The sequence below is a fragment of the Rissa tridactyla genome, chromosome 5 (genome assembly GCF_028500815.1).
Source record: "Rissa tridactyla isolate bRisTri1 chromosome 5, bRisTri1.patW.cur.20221130, whole genome shotgun sequence".
NCBI lineage: Eukaryota > Metazoa > Chordata > Aves > Charadriiformes > Laridae > Rissa > Rissa tridactyla.
In genome coordinates, this window is record NC_071470.1 from 29,721,358 (window position 1) to 29,736,596 (window position 15,239).

At 44.5% G+C, this 15,239-nt stretch overlaps 1 protein-coding gene across 2 annotated transcripts in view; it reads right to left on the reverse strand.

Moving 5' to 3' along the window:
- The window catches only part of ABLIM2 (actin binding LIM protein family member 2), a 145,318-nt gene extending 131,568 nt beyond the window's left edge, over positions 1-13,750 (reverse strand). For both annotated transcript variants that reach the window (XM_054202677.1, XM_054202675.1), the window contains exon 1: positions 13,625-13,750. In XM_054202677.1, coding sequence (XP_054058652.1) covers positions 13,625-13,640 — 16 coding nt within the window. In that variant the 5' untranslated portion in view covers positions 13,641-13,750. The remainder of the gene's footprint in view (positions 1-13,624) is intronic.
- Positions 13,751-15,239: the final 1,489 nt, after the last annotated feature.

A 15,239-nucleotide genomic window follows, 5' to 3' on the forward strand; every position in this document is an offset into this window, starting at 1 on the left:
TAGGGGGGAAAAAGAAAAAAAAAATCCTCCCCCAGCAAGTGATATTCCTCTTGGAAACACCAGATACAGCCCCTTCATTCCACTCACTAATTTTACTGCCACAGCAGGAGGGGAAACAGGATGGCAGTGATATGCCCATAGCTGAGCATCTCCTACCAAACCAAGGCAGGGGCCAAAAGCATCTCACCAATGCGGCTGGTATCAAGGGACCCAAAACTGTCCCCAGCCCTGCACCACTTGGAGCACCAAATCCTGAGCTGCTGGATCCGCCCACGTATCTTTTGCCATAATACTTATTTTCCCCAGCCCATGGGCAACTGACAGAGCAGACGTCACTGAAATCACTAACGCATTAAGCTGCTATTTATTTCATTCTGATGTGGAAAACGTCTCACACTCCAAATAGTTTAGTATGTTAATGTACCACTGTAGCAATCTACAGCAATCTTTTATAATTTTATTCTAGACCTATTTGCTTATTGATTTTATTCTAAATCGTAATTAAAACCTGCTTTCTTGCTTCCTACCTATGTTTTTTTAAGTGTAGTCTTAACTCCACCTTTCATTTCCTCAAGCTGAATAAACAGAACTATTATCTCAACTAAACATTTAATGTCCTAGTATATTTTATTTACAATTCATTTGCATTAAGTGACATAAACCAGCTGTGAACTTCCAGAATAACATATTCCATTAACAATTTGCAGCACAACAGCTCACAGATGAGGGGGCTCTAGGGGTCCAACTTTAAGGAATAACATTGTGGTACCTATATCTGCACAAGAAAGCTGACCAAAGCTGTATTTAGAATTGGTCTCCGAGTAATATCATCAATGAAAAATTGAAGAATCTTTTTTTGAAAAAGTTTGATTCGTATAAGAGTATTTTAGGTTTCAGAGATTTTTAAGTCTAAGGTAAGGGGCAGCTTTTAATAACTGCAGCGTGAAGTTTTGTTTCTTATATTAATACACAGTTCCTTATGCTTCGATGGGACTATACATAACAAAGAGGGTAGTCTTGAATTTGAAAATTATCCATCTCAAAAACATGTAAGGAATTAATTTTAGAATAACTTTTAAAACATTATGATGAGCACTACAAATGAGAAATCCCAAGCCGTAAATGTGAACAGTGTCCATTTCAAAATAAAGGCACAACATAACGCCAACTAAATTTAACTCTTTTGTGGATTTGCATTCAGATGTTGCAGAGCCTTTTTAGCTTGCACTATAAGCATGTATTAGTAAAATTAATCCTCTTGCATGTAGCTGCACTCCTTTGATAAGTCAGCATCCCTCGCATTAGCACTTCTGCTTTCTTGAGACTCTCTGGGCACGCATAAGACAAATTTAACTTGCCGGCGCCTTACCCTGATGCTCTGCCATGGTGCATTTTGACAGGCATTCCCTATGGGGCTATAGGCGTCAGGGCTGGCTGCTCTTTCATTAGTGGCTTCGTGTGAACAGCTCGGAAAACACCACTCATGGATTTCTTCAAATGAACTATAAATTTGAACAAGTTTTTGTGGATGCTTTTCAAAATACAGCTTCTGAAACATACACTTCTGTGGTTTGAAGTCCAGTTAAAGCCCATTATTGTGTGATACTGAGGATTTCCTACAAAGGCCAAACATCGGAAAATGCTTCAAAGAACACAAAAGCTGGAATGAGTTTGCTCAGCAATGCAGTTCTTCATAAGCACCCTGTGCTGGTGCTGCGCTGGTCCCCTGTGGGCACACACCACCCCCCCCCCCGGTGTGACCTGTCTGCTCCACGTCTCACCTGAATGGTTCTCATTATGCAGGTTCTCTTTCCCCCGGTATTAAATTATACCGGTGGTTACACCCTTCTGGAATGACGCAACGATCAAAACCTGATGACAAACAGATCAATACAGGAACTTGATGCTGCTGTAGTTATATAGAGAGCGACAGGGGACAATCAGCGTGGTGCACTTTGGTCAGATTTTTCTTGAAATGACCTTGGTTGCTTTGATGTATTTTGGACAGAAGTGCTACATGTGGCTTGGAGTAGGTCCACTTTATCTGGACACATTTACCCAGTGAACAGGCTTGACTTGGTACAAGCCCTCAGGACTGAAACAGTCCTCACCCCAGTAACTAAGCTTTCAGGTCACTGGGGGATACAAAAGCTGAGAGGTGTTATTGGTGTGATCTGGGACAGATCACAAATATTTTCCAAACTACCCACTGTACTCATGTGATCGTAACTGATGAAAGCTGCAGAAATTGAAAAGTTAGAACGTTGCCTCCATCCCCAGCTTTCCTACCTGTCCGGAACAGGGAGAGGGGCGAGCAGAGAGAAGCGCAGGGGCTCTTCCCCTTTTCTGCAAGCATCTGTAATGCTGGCCGCTGGGGAAACATTAACTTAAGCCTGCCTCTAGAGGAAAGAGCTGCGTGCTATCTCTATGCCACCTTTAAAGAGCTTTAAACAAGCGGAAAGTGACAGTGGCAGCTGCTGGCAGGGGTCTGCCGGGACAGGCGTCACTGTGGGCTGCACAGATTCCTTGGTGGGGCTGCATGCTTGCAGCTCGGGTGCTAGTACATGCAGCCTTTTCCTGCCACGTAAAAATAAAAAATAACCAAAACATTTTCCAGGGTTAGGCTCCTGGGGGATTTTTTTTTTTTTTTGAAGTATTTTACACATGTAGTCTTATCTGAAGGATGACATCAGTTGCAACCTTGATTTCTTTTTGGAACTAAATCTCCGCGTGGATACAATCCAGAGAGAAACAAAAAGCGGTGGGGGGGCAGTGGGAGGGCATATCTAGGTTGCCCAAGGCATGGAGCTAACAGCAAGAAACTGGCTTTCCTGCAGCTAGTTTTTACAAGCCAAACTCTTCCCTCCCTCTTGGCCCCTTTGAGCTGTTGGACAAGCTAAGGACCAGCTAAGACTTTATTTTTCAAAACTCAGTGGAAGATAACAAACAAATTAAGCATTCATTTCCCGTTCTTACTTCTGTAGACAAGCACCAACCACTCATGCCAATGCCAAAACCAACCCAAAACGTCCCTATACACGTGAAGTCAGAGTGACCTAATGGATGCAACAGTTACAATTCAGGCTTTAGTATTTCAAATTCTTTTCCTCTTGACTAATCCGACTAAACGCAAGTCACAAATCTGTTCTCAGTTCCCATACGCACACCAGTGAATTTACTTCTCTTTTGAGAGCTCTGCAGTCAATCAATGAAAACTACTATTAAACAGCTAAATATATTTATAAAAATACGCAGCTCCAACAGTACTATAATGAAATTCTACCAAAAGGAAACCCTGACATCAGAGAACATATATGTAAAGAGTGTTACATCCTACCAAAAAAGGAGTTCCTGCAAAATATAGCAGAATTTTCCTAAAGAGATTACGTTATCTTTCAGCCTGGGACTAGAAATACTATGGCTGTTTATACAGTACACAAAGCCAGAGACAGCATCTCCTCCCCAAAGTTTACAAACAACATTAACCGCAGTCAGAGGAAATACAGGGAATATTAATATAACAGCAATTACCGTGTTAATTATATTATTTGCATTTTAAAGAGTTTTCTAATTTTTTTATTGCATTAATAATTTCTTCAGGGCATAGCATTTTAGAATGCTTACGCAGAAGTATGCAACAAAGTCTAAATAAATAGATAAAAAGAAACTTTGACACTGACAGCGAGATGCAATGGTCGTCTCAGAAGCAGCAGAAGAGATTGCAGCCTAGAGACAAAATGGAGTAAAACACATAGGGTGACTTATTTATGGGTTAGTACAACAGCTCTCCTGGACGCGTAGCTTTTACAGTCCATCCAAAGTCCTCCCTCCCTACTGCTCGAGTGCTATACATAGCTGTCAAGTTGAAATGCCAAATAGCCTGTGACCAATATAGGTTCTTTGGTAACTGTTAATTCTTCATAGTCCAATAGCATCAATGCAGTGGAAATACTTTCCATAGTACAATTACTTTCAATAGCATAATTACCATGATTTCCCTAGAAACTTCAGAGGCCACCTGTCACACTTCAGTTCTTTGCCCTCCACCACACCAAGAGCACAAGTGTCATCACCTGCCTCCCAGAGCCACAGCAGAGAGGCACAGGGCAGGCTAAGAGCAGGAACCTTGCTTTAACACATCAAGGTTTGCTGTTCAACCACTGCTAAAGTCTCTGCAAGCAACACTGGATGCACAACTCCTTAAAATACATTCACAGGTTTGCTTACAGAAAATAGGTTCAATTAGAGAAAAAAAATTTTTTTTTTTTTAAAAAGTTACATAAACCAGTACAGCATTTTCTACAGAAGCAGAGTAATTATAGAATCATAGAACAGTTCGGGTTGAAAGGGACCTTAAAGATCATCTAGTTCCCACCCCCCCTGCCATGGGCAGGGACACCTCCCACTAGACCAGGCTGCTCAAAGCCCCATCCAGCCTGGCCTTGAACACTTCCAGGGATGGGGCATCCACAACGTCCCTGGGCAACCTGTTCCAGTGCCTCACCACTACCATTACACAGTTAGTACAGAAACGGACTGGTAAGTTTGTTCTCTTGTTGTCTTGAGGGAAAACAGCTGTTGTGCTTTTGCAAACAACTCAGTATTGGAATATGTGAGTGAAAACAATCAGTTACACAGAGAAGCAGTAGAAGATCAGATATTTTAGCAACTGAATCCGACCTATAACCTAGACAATGTCATAAAAATAAAGTAGTAACTAGAATTAAAGATGAATTTCATAACTGAAATTGGTGAGCCGTTTCATGTCCATATTGCAAACAGCTATATTGAAAGCATCCGTCGCTCTATTAAACACAACATTACAGCACCTAGGAAACACATGCAGGAGATCAAAATTACCAGGACCGAATCTGGGACTGCCTCCAATATATATCATTCCTATATATTTCCAAAAATCTTAAGTACCTTTGCATTTAGAAAGGCTCTGAAAAGCTGCCTTTTCCTAATTCATAACAGGACAGGTAAACCAAGCCAGTATCCAACCAACATTACGGCAGTTTCTGACAGCTTTAGCTTAACAGCCACGCTTCTTCTGCCAACTTACATTTGCAGCTCGTGCTGTTTGCTGCTTTCTAAAATAGGCATGACTACGGCACGCTTCTAGATCTATGGAGACCTTACGTGCTTCAGAGACAAGATGCAGAAAGCCCAGCCGAGCATTTCTTCAGAGCTGGCAGCATCCCCCTAACGTCAGTCTCATATTCTTTACAGGACACAGACCGTGCGGTTCCCACAGAAAATCAGCCTTGACCTTGGAAAACAGCTCAGGCACATCACAATTTAGAATTATAGATCTATGGAAAGAAATGTGAAATGGGTGCCTATCACTTCAGCAGTTTTCCTGAAAATGTAGCATATCACTTCAGTCCAGAAAGATTATTTAACCCTAAAGTTTAGAAATAACAGGAGTTAAGGGTCCCCAGCACAACCTAGGTTTCAGTCTTATATCAAATCCAATTAATAATACAGACACGAACAAATCTACAGCACTGTAACTGTGTAGCTCTATTAAGATATAAATAGAAGTTTGTTGTTATGCTGGCTTTCTGCAGACAACAAAATTTAGGCCACGCTACCAAAATGAGCTAAAATTTGGTACTTGAGGTGATGCATCACTTAGTACCATCTTGAGAAAAATTCAAGACCAAGGTGGACACAGCTATCCACTGTTACCGGTCTTTCCCAGGTCAGGATGACGGGCATGGCTGGACACAGGCTACTGGGCCACGCAGACGTTTAATCTGAGCTGGTACAGACAGTGATCTTAAATAATGGCAATAACTGCGGCATACAGCAAACTGAAACAGAAATGCTTATTCCTAAAGGTCTTATGGTTCGTAAAGACAGAAGCCTTAAAGAAGCTGCTGGAAAAGCTTTGGTTGCTCTCACAGACAACAACACATTAGGACAGTCTCCAAGATGCTTGTTATCTTAGATTTGTAACATGAAAAGCCGTGGCTATTAGAACAAAGATGTTAAAATGTTTAAACCTAATTCCATACTAAGGCGCATACATAAATGCCTTAGTTTAAGAGTGACAAAACACTCTGCAGTTCACATTGATATCACCCATGGGTGATGGATGCTTAGTGTTTCTCAAAGTCCCAGCAGTGATGGAGAAGCCAGATGTTCACACCAAACTCTGTCCCAGTCAAGGAGGGACTCTGCAGCTGCACATACAGAACCCACAAGAGAGGTCTGCATCTTTCAGACAACTGTTCAACAGATTTGTGGTACATAAACTCTGTTTCTCCAGAGCCTGGTGCAGGAGAGCTTACAAACATTCATCCATGAAGCTGACATTAGTTTTTCTCCAATTTTCCGAGGCAGGAATGAGCCACCAAAACATAGACAGGAAGACTGGTTGGTAAATGGCCATGCAAAACATTTGAGATTAATCTGCCCGTAGATCTCTGTAGCAGCTCAACAGGAGCTCTGCAGCCAGGCTTTATGATGGCTTCAGATACCAACAAAAAACTTTGGGCCAGATGCCCAGACGTCCAACTCACAGAAAGGCAATCTCCAAAGCTAGGTCAGGTTGCTCAGGCCTTTGCCAATTAAATTTTGACAATCTCTGAGGCCGAAGATTTCACAGCTTCTCTGGGCACCCTCCTCCAGGGTGCAGGCATTCTCACTGCAGTTTTTTTTTCCCCCCCTTACGACCGGTGGGAATTTCCCTTGCTACATCTCCTGACTGTTGCCTCTCACCCTTTTCCCACGCACCTTAGAGGAACTTGGCTCTGTTGTTCCTCTACCCCCTTATTAGGGGGTTGAAGACCACCATTCAGTTCCCATTGGCATTCTCCTCTCCAGGTGGATGAAAAGCAGACCTCTCCATCTCTCCTTGCCCGCCCCACACTCAAGGGATGCCCACAGCAGCTCCTCCCATCGCACTCGCTGCACAAACCCCCATAGGATTAGGGGCTAGACTCTGTTGACAACGCTGTACATAAATGTACGCTATTAGTCATGTAGGGCTCCAAGACAGCACACGAACCAGTCCTGCACTCTTATCACCAGTATTTCAATATATATATATATCACCTGTGCCTGTGCTCAGGCACACTTCTGTCACTGCTCCAAAGGCAGAGCGCGGGGTTTTATTTAATCTGAGCAGGGCAGGAACCACCGAGCGCACCGAGGCTCCAACCGCAAGCAGGAATCCTACAATCGGCATGAGCCTGACTTATAGCCAGGTTAACAGATAACAGAATGGGGAGCATATGTGCAAGTCAGAGGGTGAGGTGCTGCAGTTACTGCCAGACACTCGCTACAACTCGCGGTGCAGACGTACGCAGGCCCAGCTGTTCCCCATTGCCTTGTGTCCCAGTTACAGGATTTGGCTGCAAAACCCTTTTCCATTCTCACCTCCCTGTCATCAAGGGTAACAGTGGCAACACAGCCCATTTCTACGGTGTCCTTTGCTCTCTGTCCCCTACACAACTATAGATGCAACCTTAAAGATCAGATCCTCTAGTATTGGTGGTGCATCTAAAATTGTGACTGAGTGATTGCTTTAATGCCCCTGGTATTGCAAAGCCAAACGAAACATCAGAGCAAGGCAAACCCTACAAGACTTTGCAAAGCCAAACTTGTCAGCTGAACTCTATCAAAACTCCTCACCATCTTTTACAAGGTAAAGAACAGAAACACCTGTTTGACTTGCAGAACCCAGCTAAGTTTGCAACACTGAGAACATCAACAGGAAAATAAAGGTAGAGAATTTGTAAACGGAGCAAATTAAGCAAAAGTAACTGAGATAAAAATAAAGATGAAACTGTAAAAATACTTTTTGTGACTTCTAGGGCGCTTACATCATTTTAAACAGCAAAATTTGAGGCAATGTACCTCAATGAACTCTCTTGACAGAAGTATGAAGTCAAGCAAAAACTGAAGTCGTCTGTGATCAAGAACTCTCCAAATTAATTACTACACAGAAGGCTGCCTATTCATTTAGTCCCACTTAACAGGGGACATCTCAGCAGAGAAGATCCCAGTGTACATTTAGACATCAGCTAGTAAACTGCCTTATGAATTACTTCTGGAATTCCCTGCTATCCACGAATCCTCAAGTCACACTCCTGTGAGGGGAAGGAGGTATATGACCTATTTTCTAAAGTGACAAAAGCTCTTGCATGACACCGTCAAGCAGAACAGGTTCTGTGGCTTCTTCATGTGATATGCATCAAACACTAACTCCTACTTCACTGAGGATTTCACCACACAATGTCACAGGGATTAAATTTTACTTTGAAATCCCCTGAAACAGTTTGAAGGAACACATCCAGTGCATGCTTAATCCTCCACATTTATACTATATCCAGTTATTTCACTCCATAAACCAGTACATGGGACAATCACATTTCATCCTCTTCTGAAGCATCAGGGTGCCCCATGCTAGAAATGAAACTATAGCTACCTGAAAACTTCCAAGGAGCCGTGTTTGTGAGCACCTACGGTACAGTAAGAGCCGAGACACCACACCTGTTCCTCATATCCACCATGAGGAGCAACTACGATCTGTTACTGTTTTACAATAACAGTATTACTTAAATCTAAAAATAACAGTTCCTAAATAGCCAAAACAACCCATATTACACGAACATTAAAGTCATCTTAAAATATCACTAGCAACATGTTACAGTTCAGGAATGTTTATTTTTCTTGGTCAATTGCATTTAGACTTTGTTTTCCTTCAACTACAGGTCAAACAAGGTGTCCTATAGGATCAGGAGAATCTCCAAAATAGACTTATTGATCATTTTGACTAGTGCCAGTAGAAGAATGGTTTGTTTTCACAGAGAAAGGGCAAAAAACAGCTTCTAAAGGAGGCAGAAATATTCACTGAATGGAGTTCATATTCCTCTCACATTCCTTTTCTGAAATGGAAAAATAAATAACCGTGCTTCGTGCAAAACAATACCCCATCTCGATTTCAGAGCATGAACATCAACTAATAAGCTGCGAAAAAAACATTCCACCATTTCAGACGGTAACAGTTAAGGACCTTGACACACTGCTAATGGATCTTGACACAGGGAATAATCTAAATTCAGAAACATTTGCCTTAAGGTTATATTTAAGGATGCAGACCACGAGCCAGCAAATTGTCCAATAATCTCCAAGGCCCATCCGCTTCCCTGCTTGTGTGGAGCCACAGCTCTGCTGGCTGTGCCCCTCTCACCCAGCCGCTGACAGGGCTCTGCTCTGAAAAGCCCCAAGCAGCACGGCCCATTTTCACACAAATGTGCTCAATTCATTACTGTGAGCGTTGGATGCTCAGATGGAGAACCCAAGGTCCAAAGGTGAGTTAATGGCACCAGCAATCCCCCAGCAGGACTGGAAAGCGCAGAGGTGAGCATTAAGTTAACAACAGTCAAGATTGACGTGTTTCCATTGCTAAAAGCTTGAATTTGTGTAGTGTAGAACCCGAACAATTTGTTGAATTAGGCAAAACTAAAAATCATGGTCTCCTCACTTCTCCTTGAATGTTGGCCAGCCCATTGCACAGAAGAAGGTAAAAGGAGGAAAAGGTTACCTCAGTAGCCATGTTTTGATTAATATTTCAACTTTCGTTACATTTCTTAGCCCTCTATGTTTTTATAACAAAGCTGATTATTTGCCATTAAGTACATAAGCCATTAATGCCCTGAGAAGCAAACCTGAACGTATGCTGAATTTAACGTATTGCAGTGGCAGTCAGATGCGTACAGATACCTGCCACAGAGGATGCTCGTTACTGTACAGATGCTGCGCTGCAGACCGGCAAATTGGCAAGAACTAGACCTCAGTCAGAAAGGCACATACCCGGGTTTTTTAAAGCAGAACTAGGCGCCTTCCCAGAGATGGGCTGCAGCGCTGGGGCAGCACGTGAAGGCCCGTGGTAGCCAGGATGTCCTGCAGTCAGGAGTTACCAACTGATATACCATCACTTGATAAGCTCTTCCGACCTATTTCACCCTCTCCTAACTGTGCTGTATGTTCTTACAATCCCAGAACATGATGCCATTTAACAGATGTCATGCACTGAGCTGAAATCCTTTTCTAAAGAACTATAAAGAAGAATCTTCCACCAAAACCTTAAAGAATCCTAAAATATGACTTCCTATTTTTTTTTTTACAATCTAAGAAGTTACACACATTCCATGCAATTCAACTTCGAAGGAAGAAAATACCACTAGGAAATATGTGTCATTGCTTATTTTTTGGGGGAAATGCAGCTAAAATGGCAATGGAAGGAAGCAGTTCTAATCCTGTTTAATTACAGGACTTGGAGGATTGTGTGTTATAATCTTCACACGTTCATTAGTTGGAGAACTCTGAAGGAAGCCAACCTCTTGCTGCTCGTATCTAGTAATTCAATGATCTCTTCTCCCAGTGCTCAAAATTAAGTGCTGAAAGTAAACCACTGTATCTAACTATAAAATATACTACAGTCTGAAACAGTCATATTATTGTCTCCAGAGAGGATGCCTATCAGCATATCTGCATGTGAACTTTGAAAAGGAACTAAGCATCTCCCAAGCAGAGCAGGAACAACGCACATAACCTCTTTTGTAACCAGGATCCCCACCTTCCTCCTCCATTTGGGCTGTGACACTCCATTAGCTGTTCTCTGATACACACAATCAAATTTTGCCTCTGATATAATAGTTTTAAGACTAAATAGCTGCAAGAATTTGTGTCATGACATTTATTTTAATCTAATATAAGATAATTCACCTAGTATGTAATTAGCTCTGCAATTCTTTTTTTTCCACTTAAATAATAGACACCATGTTACCCTATTTCTGGGAATTGATGGGAACCTAATTTTCTCAATCTTAAATTTTTAACCTACTCTGTTCTTCTTGCTATGATTTCAAAATGGTAAAGAACTGAAATACTAGACTGATCGTGTATTATAAACTCTTAAAAGTACATTTAGAATCCTGAAAGCACGGCCATGCCATGCAAACACAGGTGTAAAGGACAGTGAACAAGCTCTTAGAAATACCTTCAGACAAGATCAATGGTAAATATATGGAAGTCAGCTGAGGAAAATCACACATGGAAAAATCTAATTACAACATACGTAATAATGAATTTCAGATGTGTTACTATGCCACATGATCATACGCTTTCTAGATTTAATATTATAGCATGAGCCTGCAGTCCATTAACACAGAATGATGGTTCAACGTATGTACTATTGGGACACTTTGAATTATATTATCTATCTATTACAAGCTAAATCATGTTTACCAAATACACACATCTCTATATCCAAAGCCAAATCCTACGGTTAAAATGGCAGGGCAGGGTCACAGGGTTGCCCGAAACCCTCTTGACACAGACAGCTAATGATGTGTTGCATCGGCACAAGAGGGAAACAGCGAAGGTCTCTGGAGTAATAAGGACAGATACACAACACTTCACTCCATCTCAAGAGTACCAGGAAGAGCAGGGATTTCTCCTGAATTGCCAAACAGTGCAGCAATTCCTTGAACTTTATGCGAGGCTGATCTTAATACCACATTGCACACGTATTTTCTTTGCAGAACCAGAAACATCTTTCTGTTACGGTAAATACCAAACTTCACATTACAGCTTTCCCACAGTAATTTTGGTGGAAATCTTTTGGAGGAAATCTTTTGGAAACAATAATTTTAGTCAAAACGTGGTATTAAATTTACTGTACAATACTTGCCCCATTGATGTCAATGGAAAGTTTCCATTGATTTTGCAGGGTAGGTATAGGCTCCTCACACTTCATTTATCACAAAAATTGATTGTAAATTGTTTACAGAGTCTACATAGACATGCAAAATCAAAATTTGGAAACATCAAAGCTAAACCCATACTTAAAACCAATGCTCTTAAAACTGCCAGTTATACTTTCAAATGAGAGCTAAGAACCCTCAGGAGGTTTTTTTTCCCACTCTCTTTTTTCCCAGGATGTTATTTTTATCTTGGCACCGTTCATTTTTGCTATTTCATTTACACCATGTTTGGTGCAATTACTGAGATAGAATTGTGTCAAGTCTCCTCTGCACTAGACTGTTATGCACTAACTTTTCTATGGCTTTATAACTTCACAATCTATTTAATTGGCGTTTTAAATACTATAGAGATACAACTTTGGACTTTAATATTCCCTCTACCAGCCTCAGTTCTATCACTACAGAATTTAGCTGTTTAACAGTATTTTGTGTTCGTCAGTTAGACATTACAGACGGGTAACCGAGGATAGGATTCTGTGCTGGAGTTTAATCATCTCCAGTGCAGATGTCACCATCTGCATTAACCATCTCGATTCCCTTTAGAGGCGTGGAACAGAATCAGGATTTCTAGCGCACGATTCAGTTCAACCCTGCAACACGCACTTACTCTGCTCTCACCCGCACCCCTGGACACCTACCCTGGCCTGGGCGCTTCCCCGGAGAGGACCGGCACACTGTCTGTGCATGTTTCATCCACAGACTGTGCGGGAACATGGATAATGGGCACACATGGAAATATCCACACCTTCATCAGACATGAGGAAATGCCAAACTAGGTTTTTAGCTGAAGGCTCTGGCAGGTGCCTGACCCCAGGTCTAGCACCGTTCTCACAGGGAGCTCATTCTCCTCTTTGTTTGCAGTAGGCTCTCATTTGGCTCGCTATGAGGACGTGATATGATTAAGCATGTTGACATACAGAGTCACCACGTAATTGTAGCTATTCAACCTCTCCCTGTTGTTGTGGCAGAGGGTATATTTAGCAACTACAGTTAACCTCAGAAACAAAATACACAACTCAAAACCTTCCCCTTTCCCCGATGCACAACCCTGTATTTGCCTTAAAAGACTGTAATGTTTTGCGATCAGCTGCGCTCTGAAGTAACCACCTCCCGCTGCCAACACAAGGCAGATGAATACCGAATCGCTGGAAAACACAATTCCGAGTCAGTTCTCAAATTCTGCACGTATCACAGGAGAAATTACTTTTGTATCGCCCTGGGCAACTGGATCCCTCCGGCCGGTAATCCTAGCTAGGGCTCCGTCATTTTCACCTTCTCTATCACTATGGTATCGCGGCCAGCAAAAAAGGCCGAGCTTTTAACCCAAATATCCCCCGTCTGCAGAGCCGCCGTGCTCCCACCCCCTGGGATGCGGAGCGGGGAGGGGGGCAGCAGCCTGCCGGCTGCCCTCAGCCGCATGTCGGCTGCGGGGCCGGGGCCAGACGCCCCCGGGGCCGTGCCGTGGGGTGTCGCAGCTGTGTGTGGAGACAGACACGGGTCGCCTCTCGCTGCGGCCGGCCAAGGGCTCCCCGCCGTGGGTGCGGGCGACGACCGGGGGGAGCGGCACCGCCGGAGCCCCCTTTCCCCCCCGCAGGGTCCCGACACGGCGGCGGCAGCCGCAGCTCCTCCCGCCCGGCAGCGCCCGCGGCTGCGGCAGCGCCAGCTCCTCTCCGAGATACCCGCGCACATACACACACACGCATTTTCCGCTTTTTTTAGCGTCTTTCAGCCGGCTCCCCCCGCCCGCACCCCGGAGAGTGGCACCGCAACGTGACGGACCCCCAAACACAACGGGGGGTCGCTCGCACCCCCACGCCCCCCAGTCCCCCGCGCCCGCCTACCTGTGCCGGTGCTCATGGCTCGCAGGAGGGGCCGCGCCCGCCGCCGCTCCCCCGCCGCCCGTCACCGCGCCCCCGCGGGCGGCACCGGCACCATCCCCGCCCGCCGCCGCGCAGCCCGCAGCGGGGCAGGCGGCGCCGCGCTCCGCCCCCGCCGGCAGGTGCCGGCACCCAGAGCCCCGGCGCGGCGCGGCGGGCACCTTGGGAAGTGTAGGCAGCTCCGCACCCCCCCTCCCCGCGGACTACATCCCCCTCCGTGCCTTGCTGCGGCCGGGGTGAGTCGGGGGGAGGCTCCGGCCCCGCCGCTTCTGCGGGCAGAGATGATGCTGCCCGCACCGTCCCCCGCCGCCCGCTCTCACCTCCTTGCCCGCCAGCTCCCCATCCAGCGACCCGGTGCTCGGTGGGCGAGGGCTTCCTCTGCATTTCCCTGCCCTACTTGTAGGCTGCCCGAGCACAGGTGTCTTAGCATGTCCCCCCCAAGAAGAAAGGCCCGGGGGATGAGGCTGTGTGCGTTCTGCCGCGGCTCCAGGCAGCGCTGCGCCGCGCAGATGTTTGGCAGCAAGTCTGATTGTTCGGGAGGGGCAGGTGGGGCTTTCGGGAGCAGGTGGACTCTCACCGACTCTCACTTGTATTTGAGAATACGAGGACACACAATGTTTTATTAAAGCCAGCTTCTTCAGTATTCCAGCAGTCTGAAAATCTACTATAGCTCTTGAAGAAATAACGTTTAAAAAAACCCCAAAGCATCTGTTTAACAAACCGAGGAGAAGACAGCTGTAGTTACATAAGCTGTATTGCACAGCTCCTCTGATGCCAACTTCGGACCAGGTTTGGGGCAGCTGGGAATTACAGTAATAGCATGAAGAAATAGGGATGTGCAGACTTGCTTTGCATTTATATAAGCGTCCTTGTTATGCTCTTTTCCGCCAACAGTTATCTAAAAGTTAAAACTTAACCAATAGTCGTAACCATAAAAACCTCCGCAACTTTCCCATCCTACACCGGTAACTGAAGTGAGATGAGCTCTGTAGCAGCGCTTACGTGTCATGATTTGATAGGGAACCGTGATCCTCGGCTCTGTGTAGTACAGCAGTACCATAATACAGCTGTCCTGTCGTTCGACTGACACGAACTGAGAGCCCCTGGAGGTAATCACTGCTGTTGGGAAGAATGTGGACATGCACTCAGAGCAGCCGTACAGGATCAGACGATCCAACCCAGTTTTCCATTCCTGCCCAGCAGCAGCAGTGGTTATCATCCTGAGACAGATGTGTGTTCTTCGTATTGAAGAACTTCCATGGATTTTCTTCCATTATCTTGCCTGGTTGTTGTTTGAAGCCATGCACTCTTCAAGCAACTACAGCACCCTGTGCAAGGGATTTCACAGCTGAACTATGTGTGGTGCGAAGAACTATCTGCTTTGTTTCAGTCTTGCCATTTGCTATCTTTATTTGATGCCTGCTCATTCTTGTAGTAGAAGAGATAGCAAACATATCATTCCCTATTCACTTTCTCTGTGTCACTCGTGAATTTATGCTGCTCTATCAGATTCCACCCTTCACTCCTACTCTACTTAGTCATTCCTTAAAACTGTCAACTTGTAACTTCAGTACCAAGC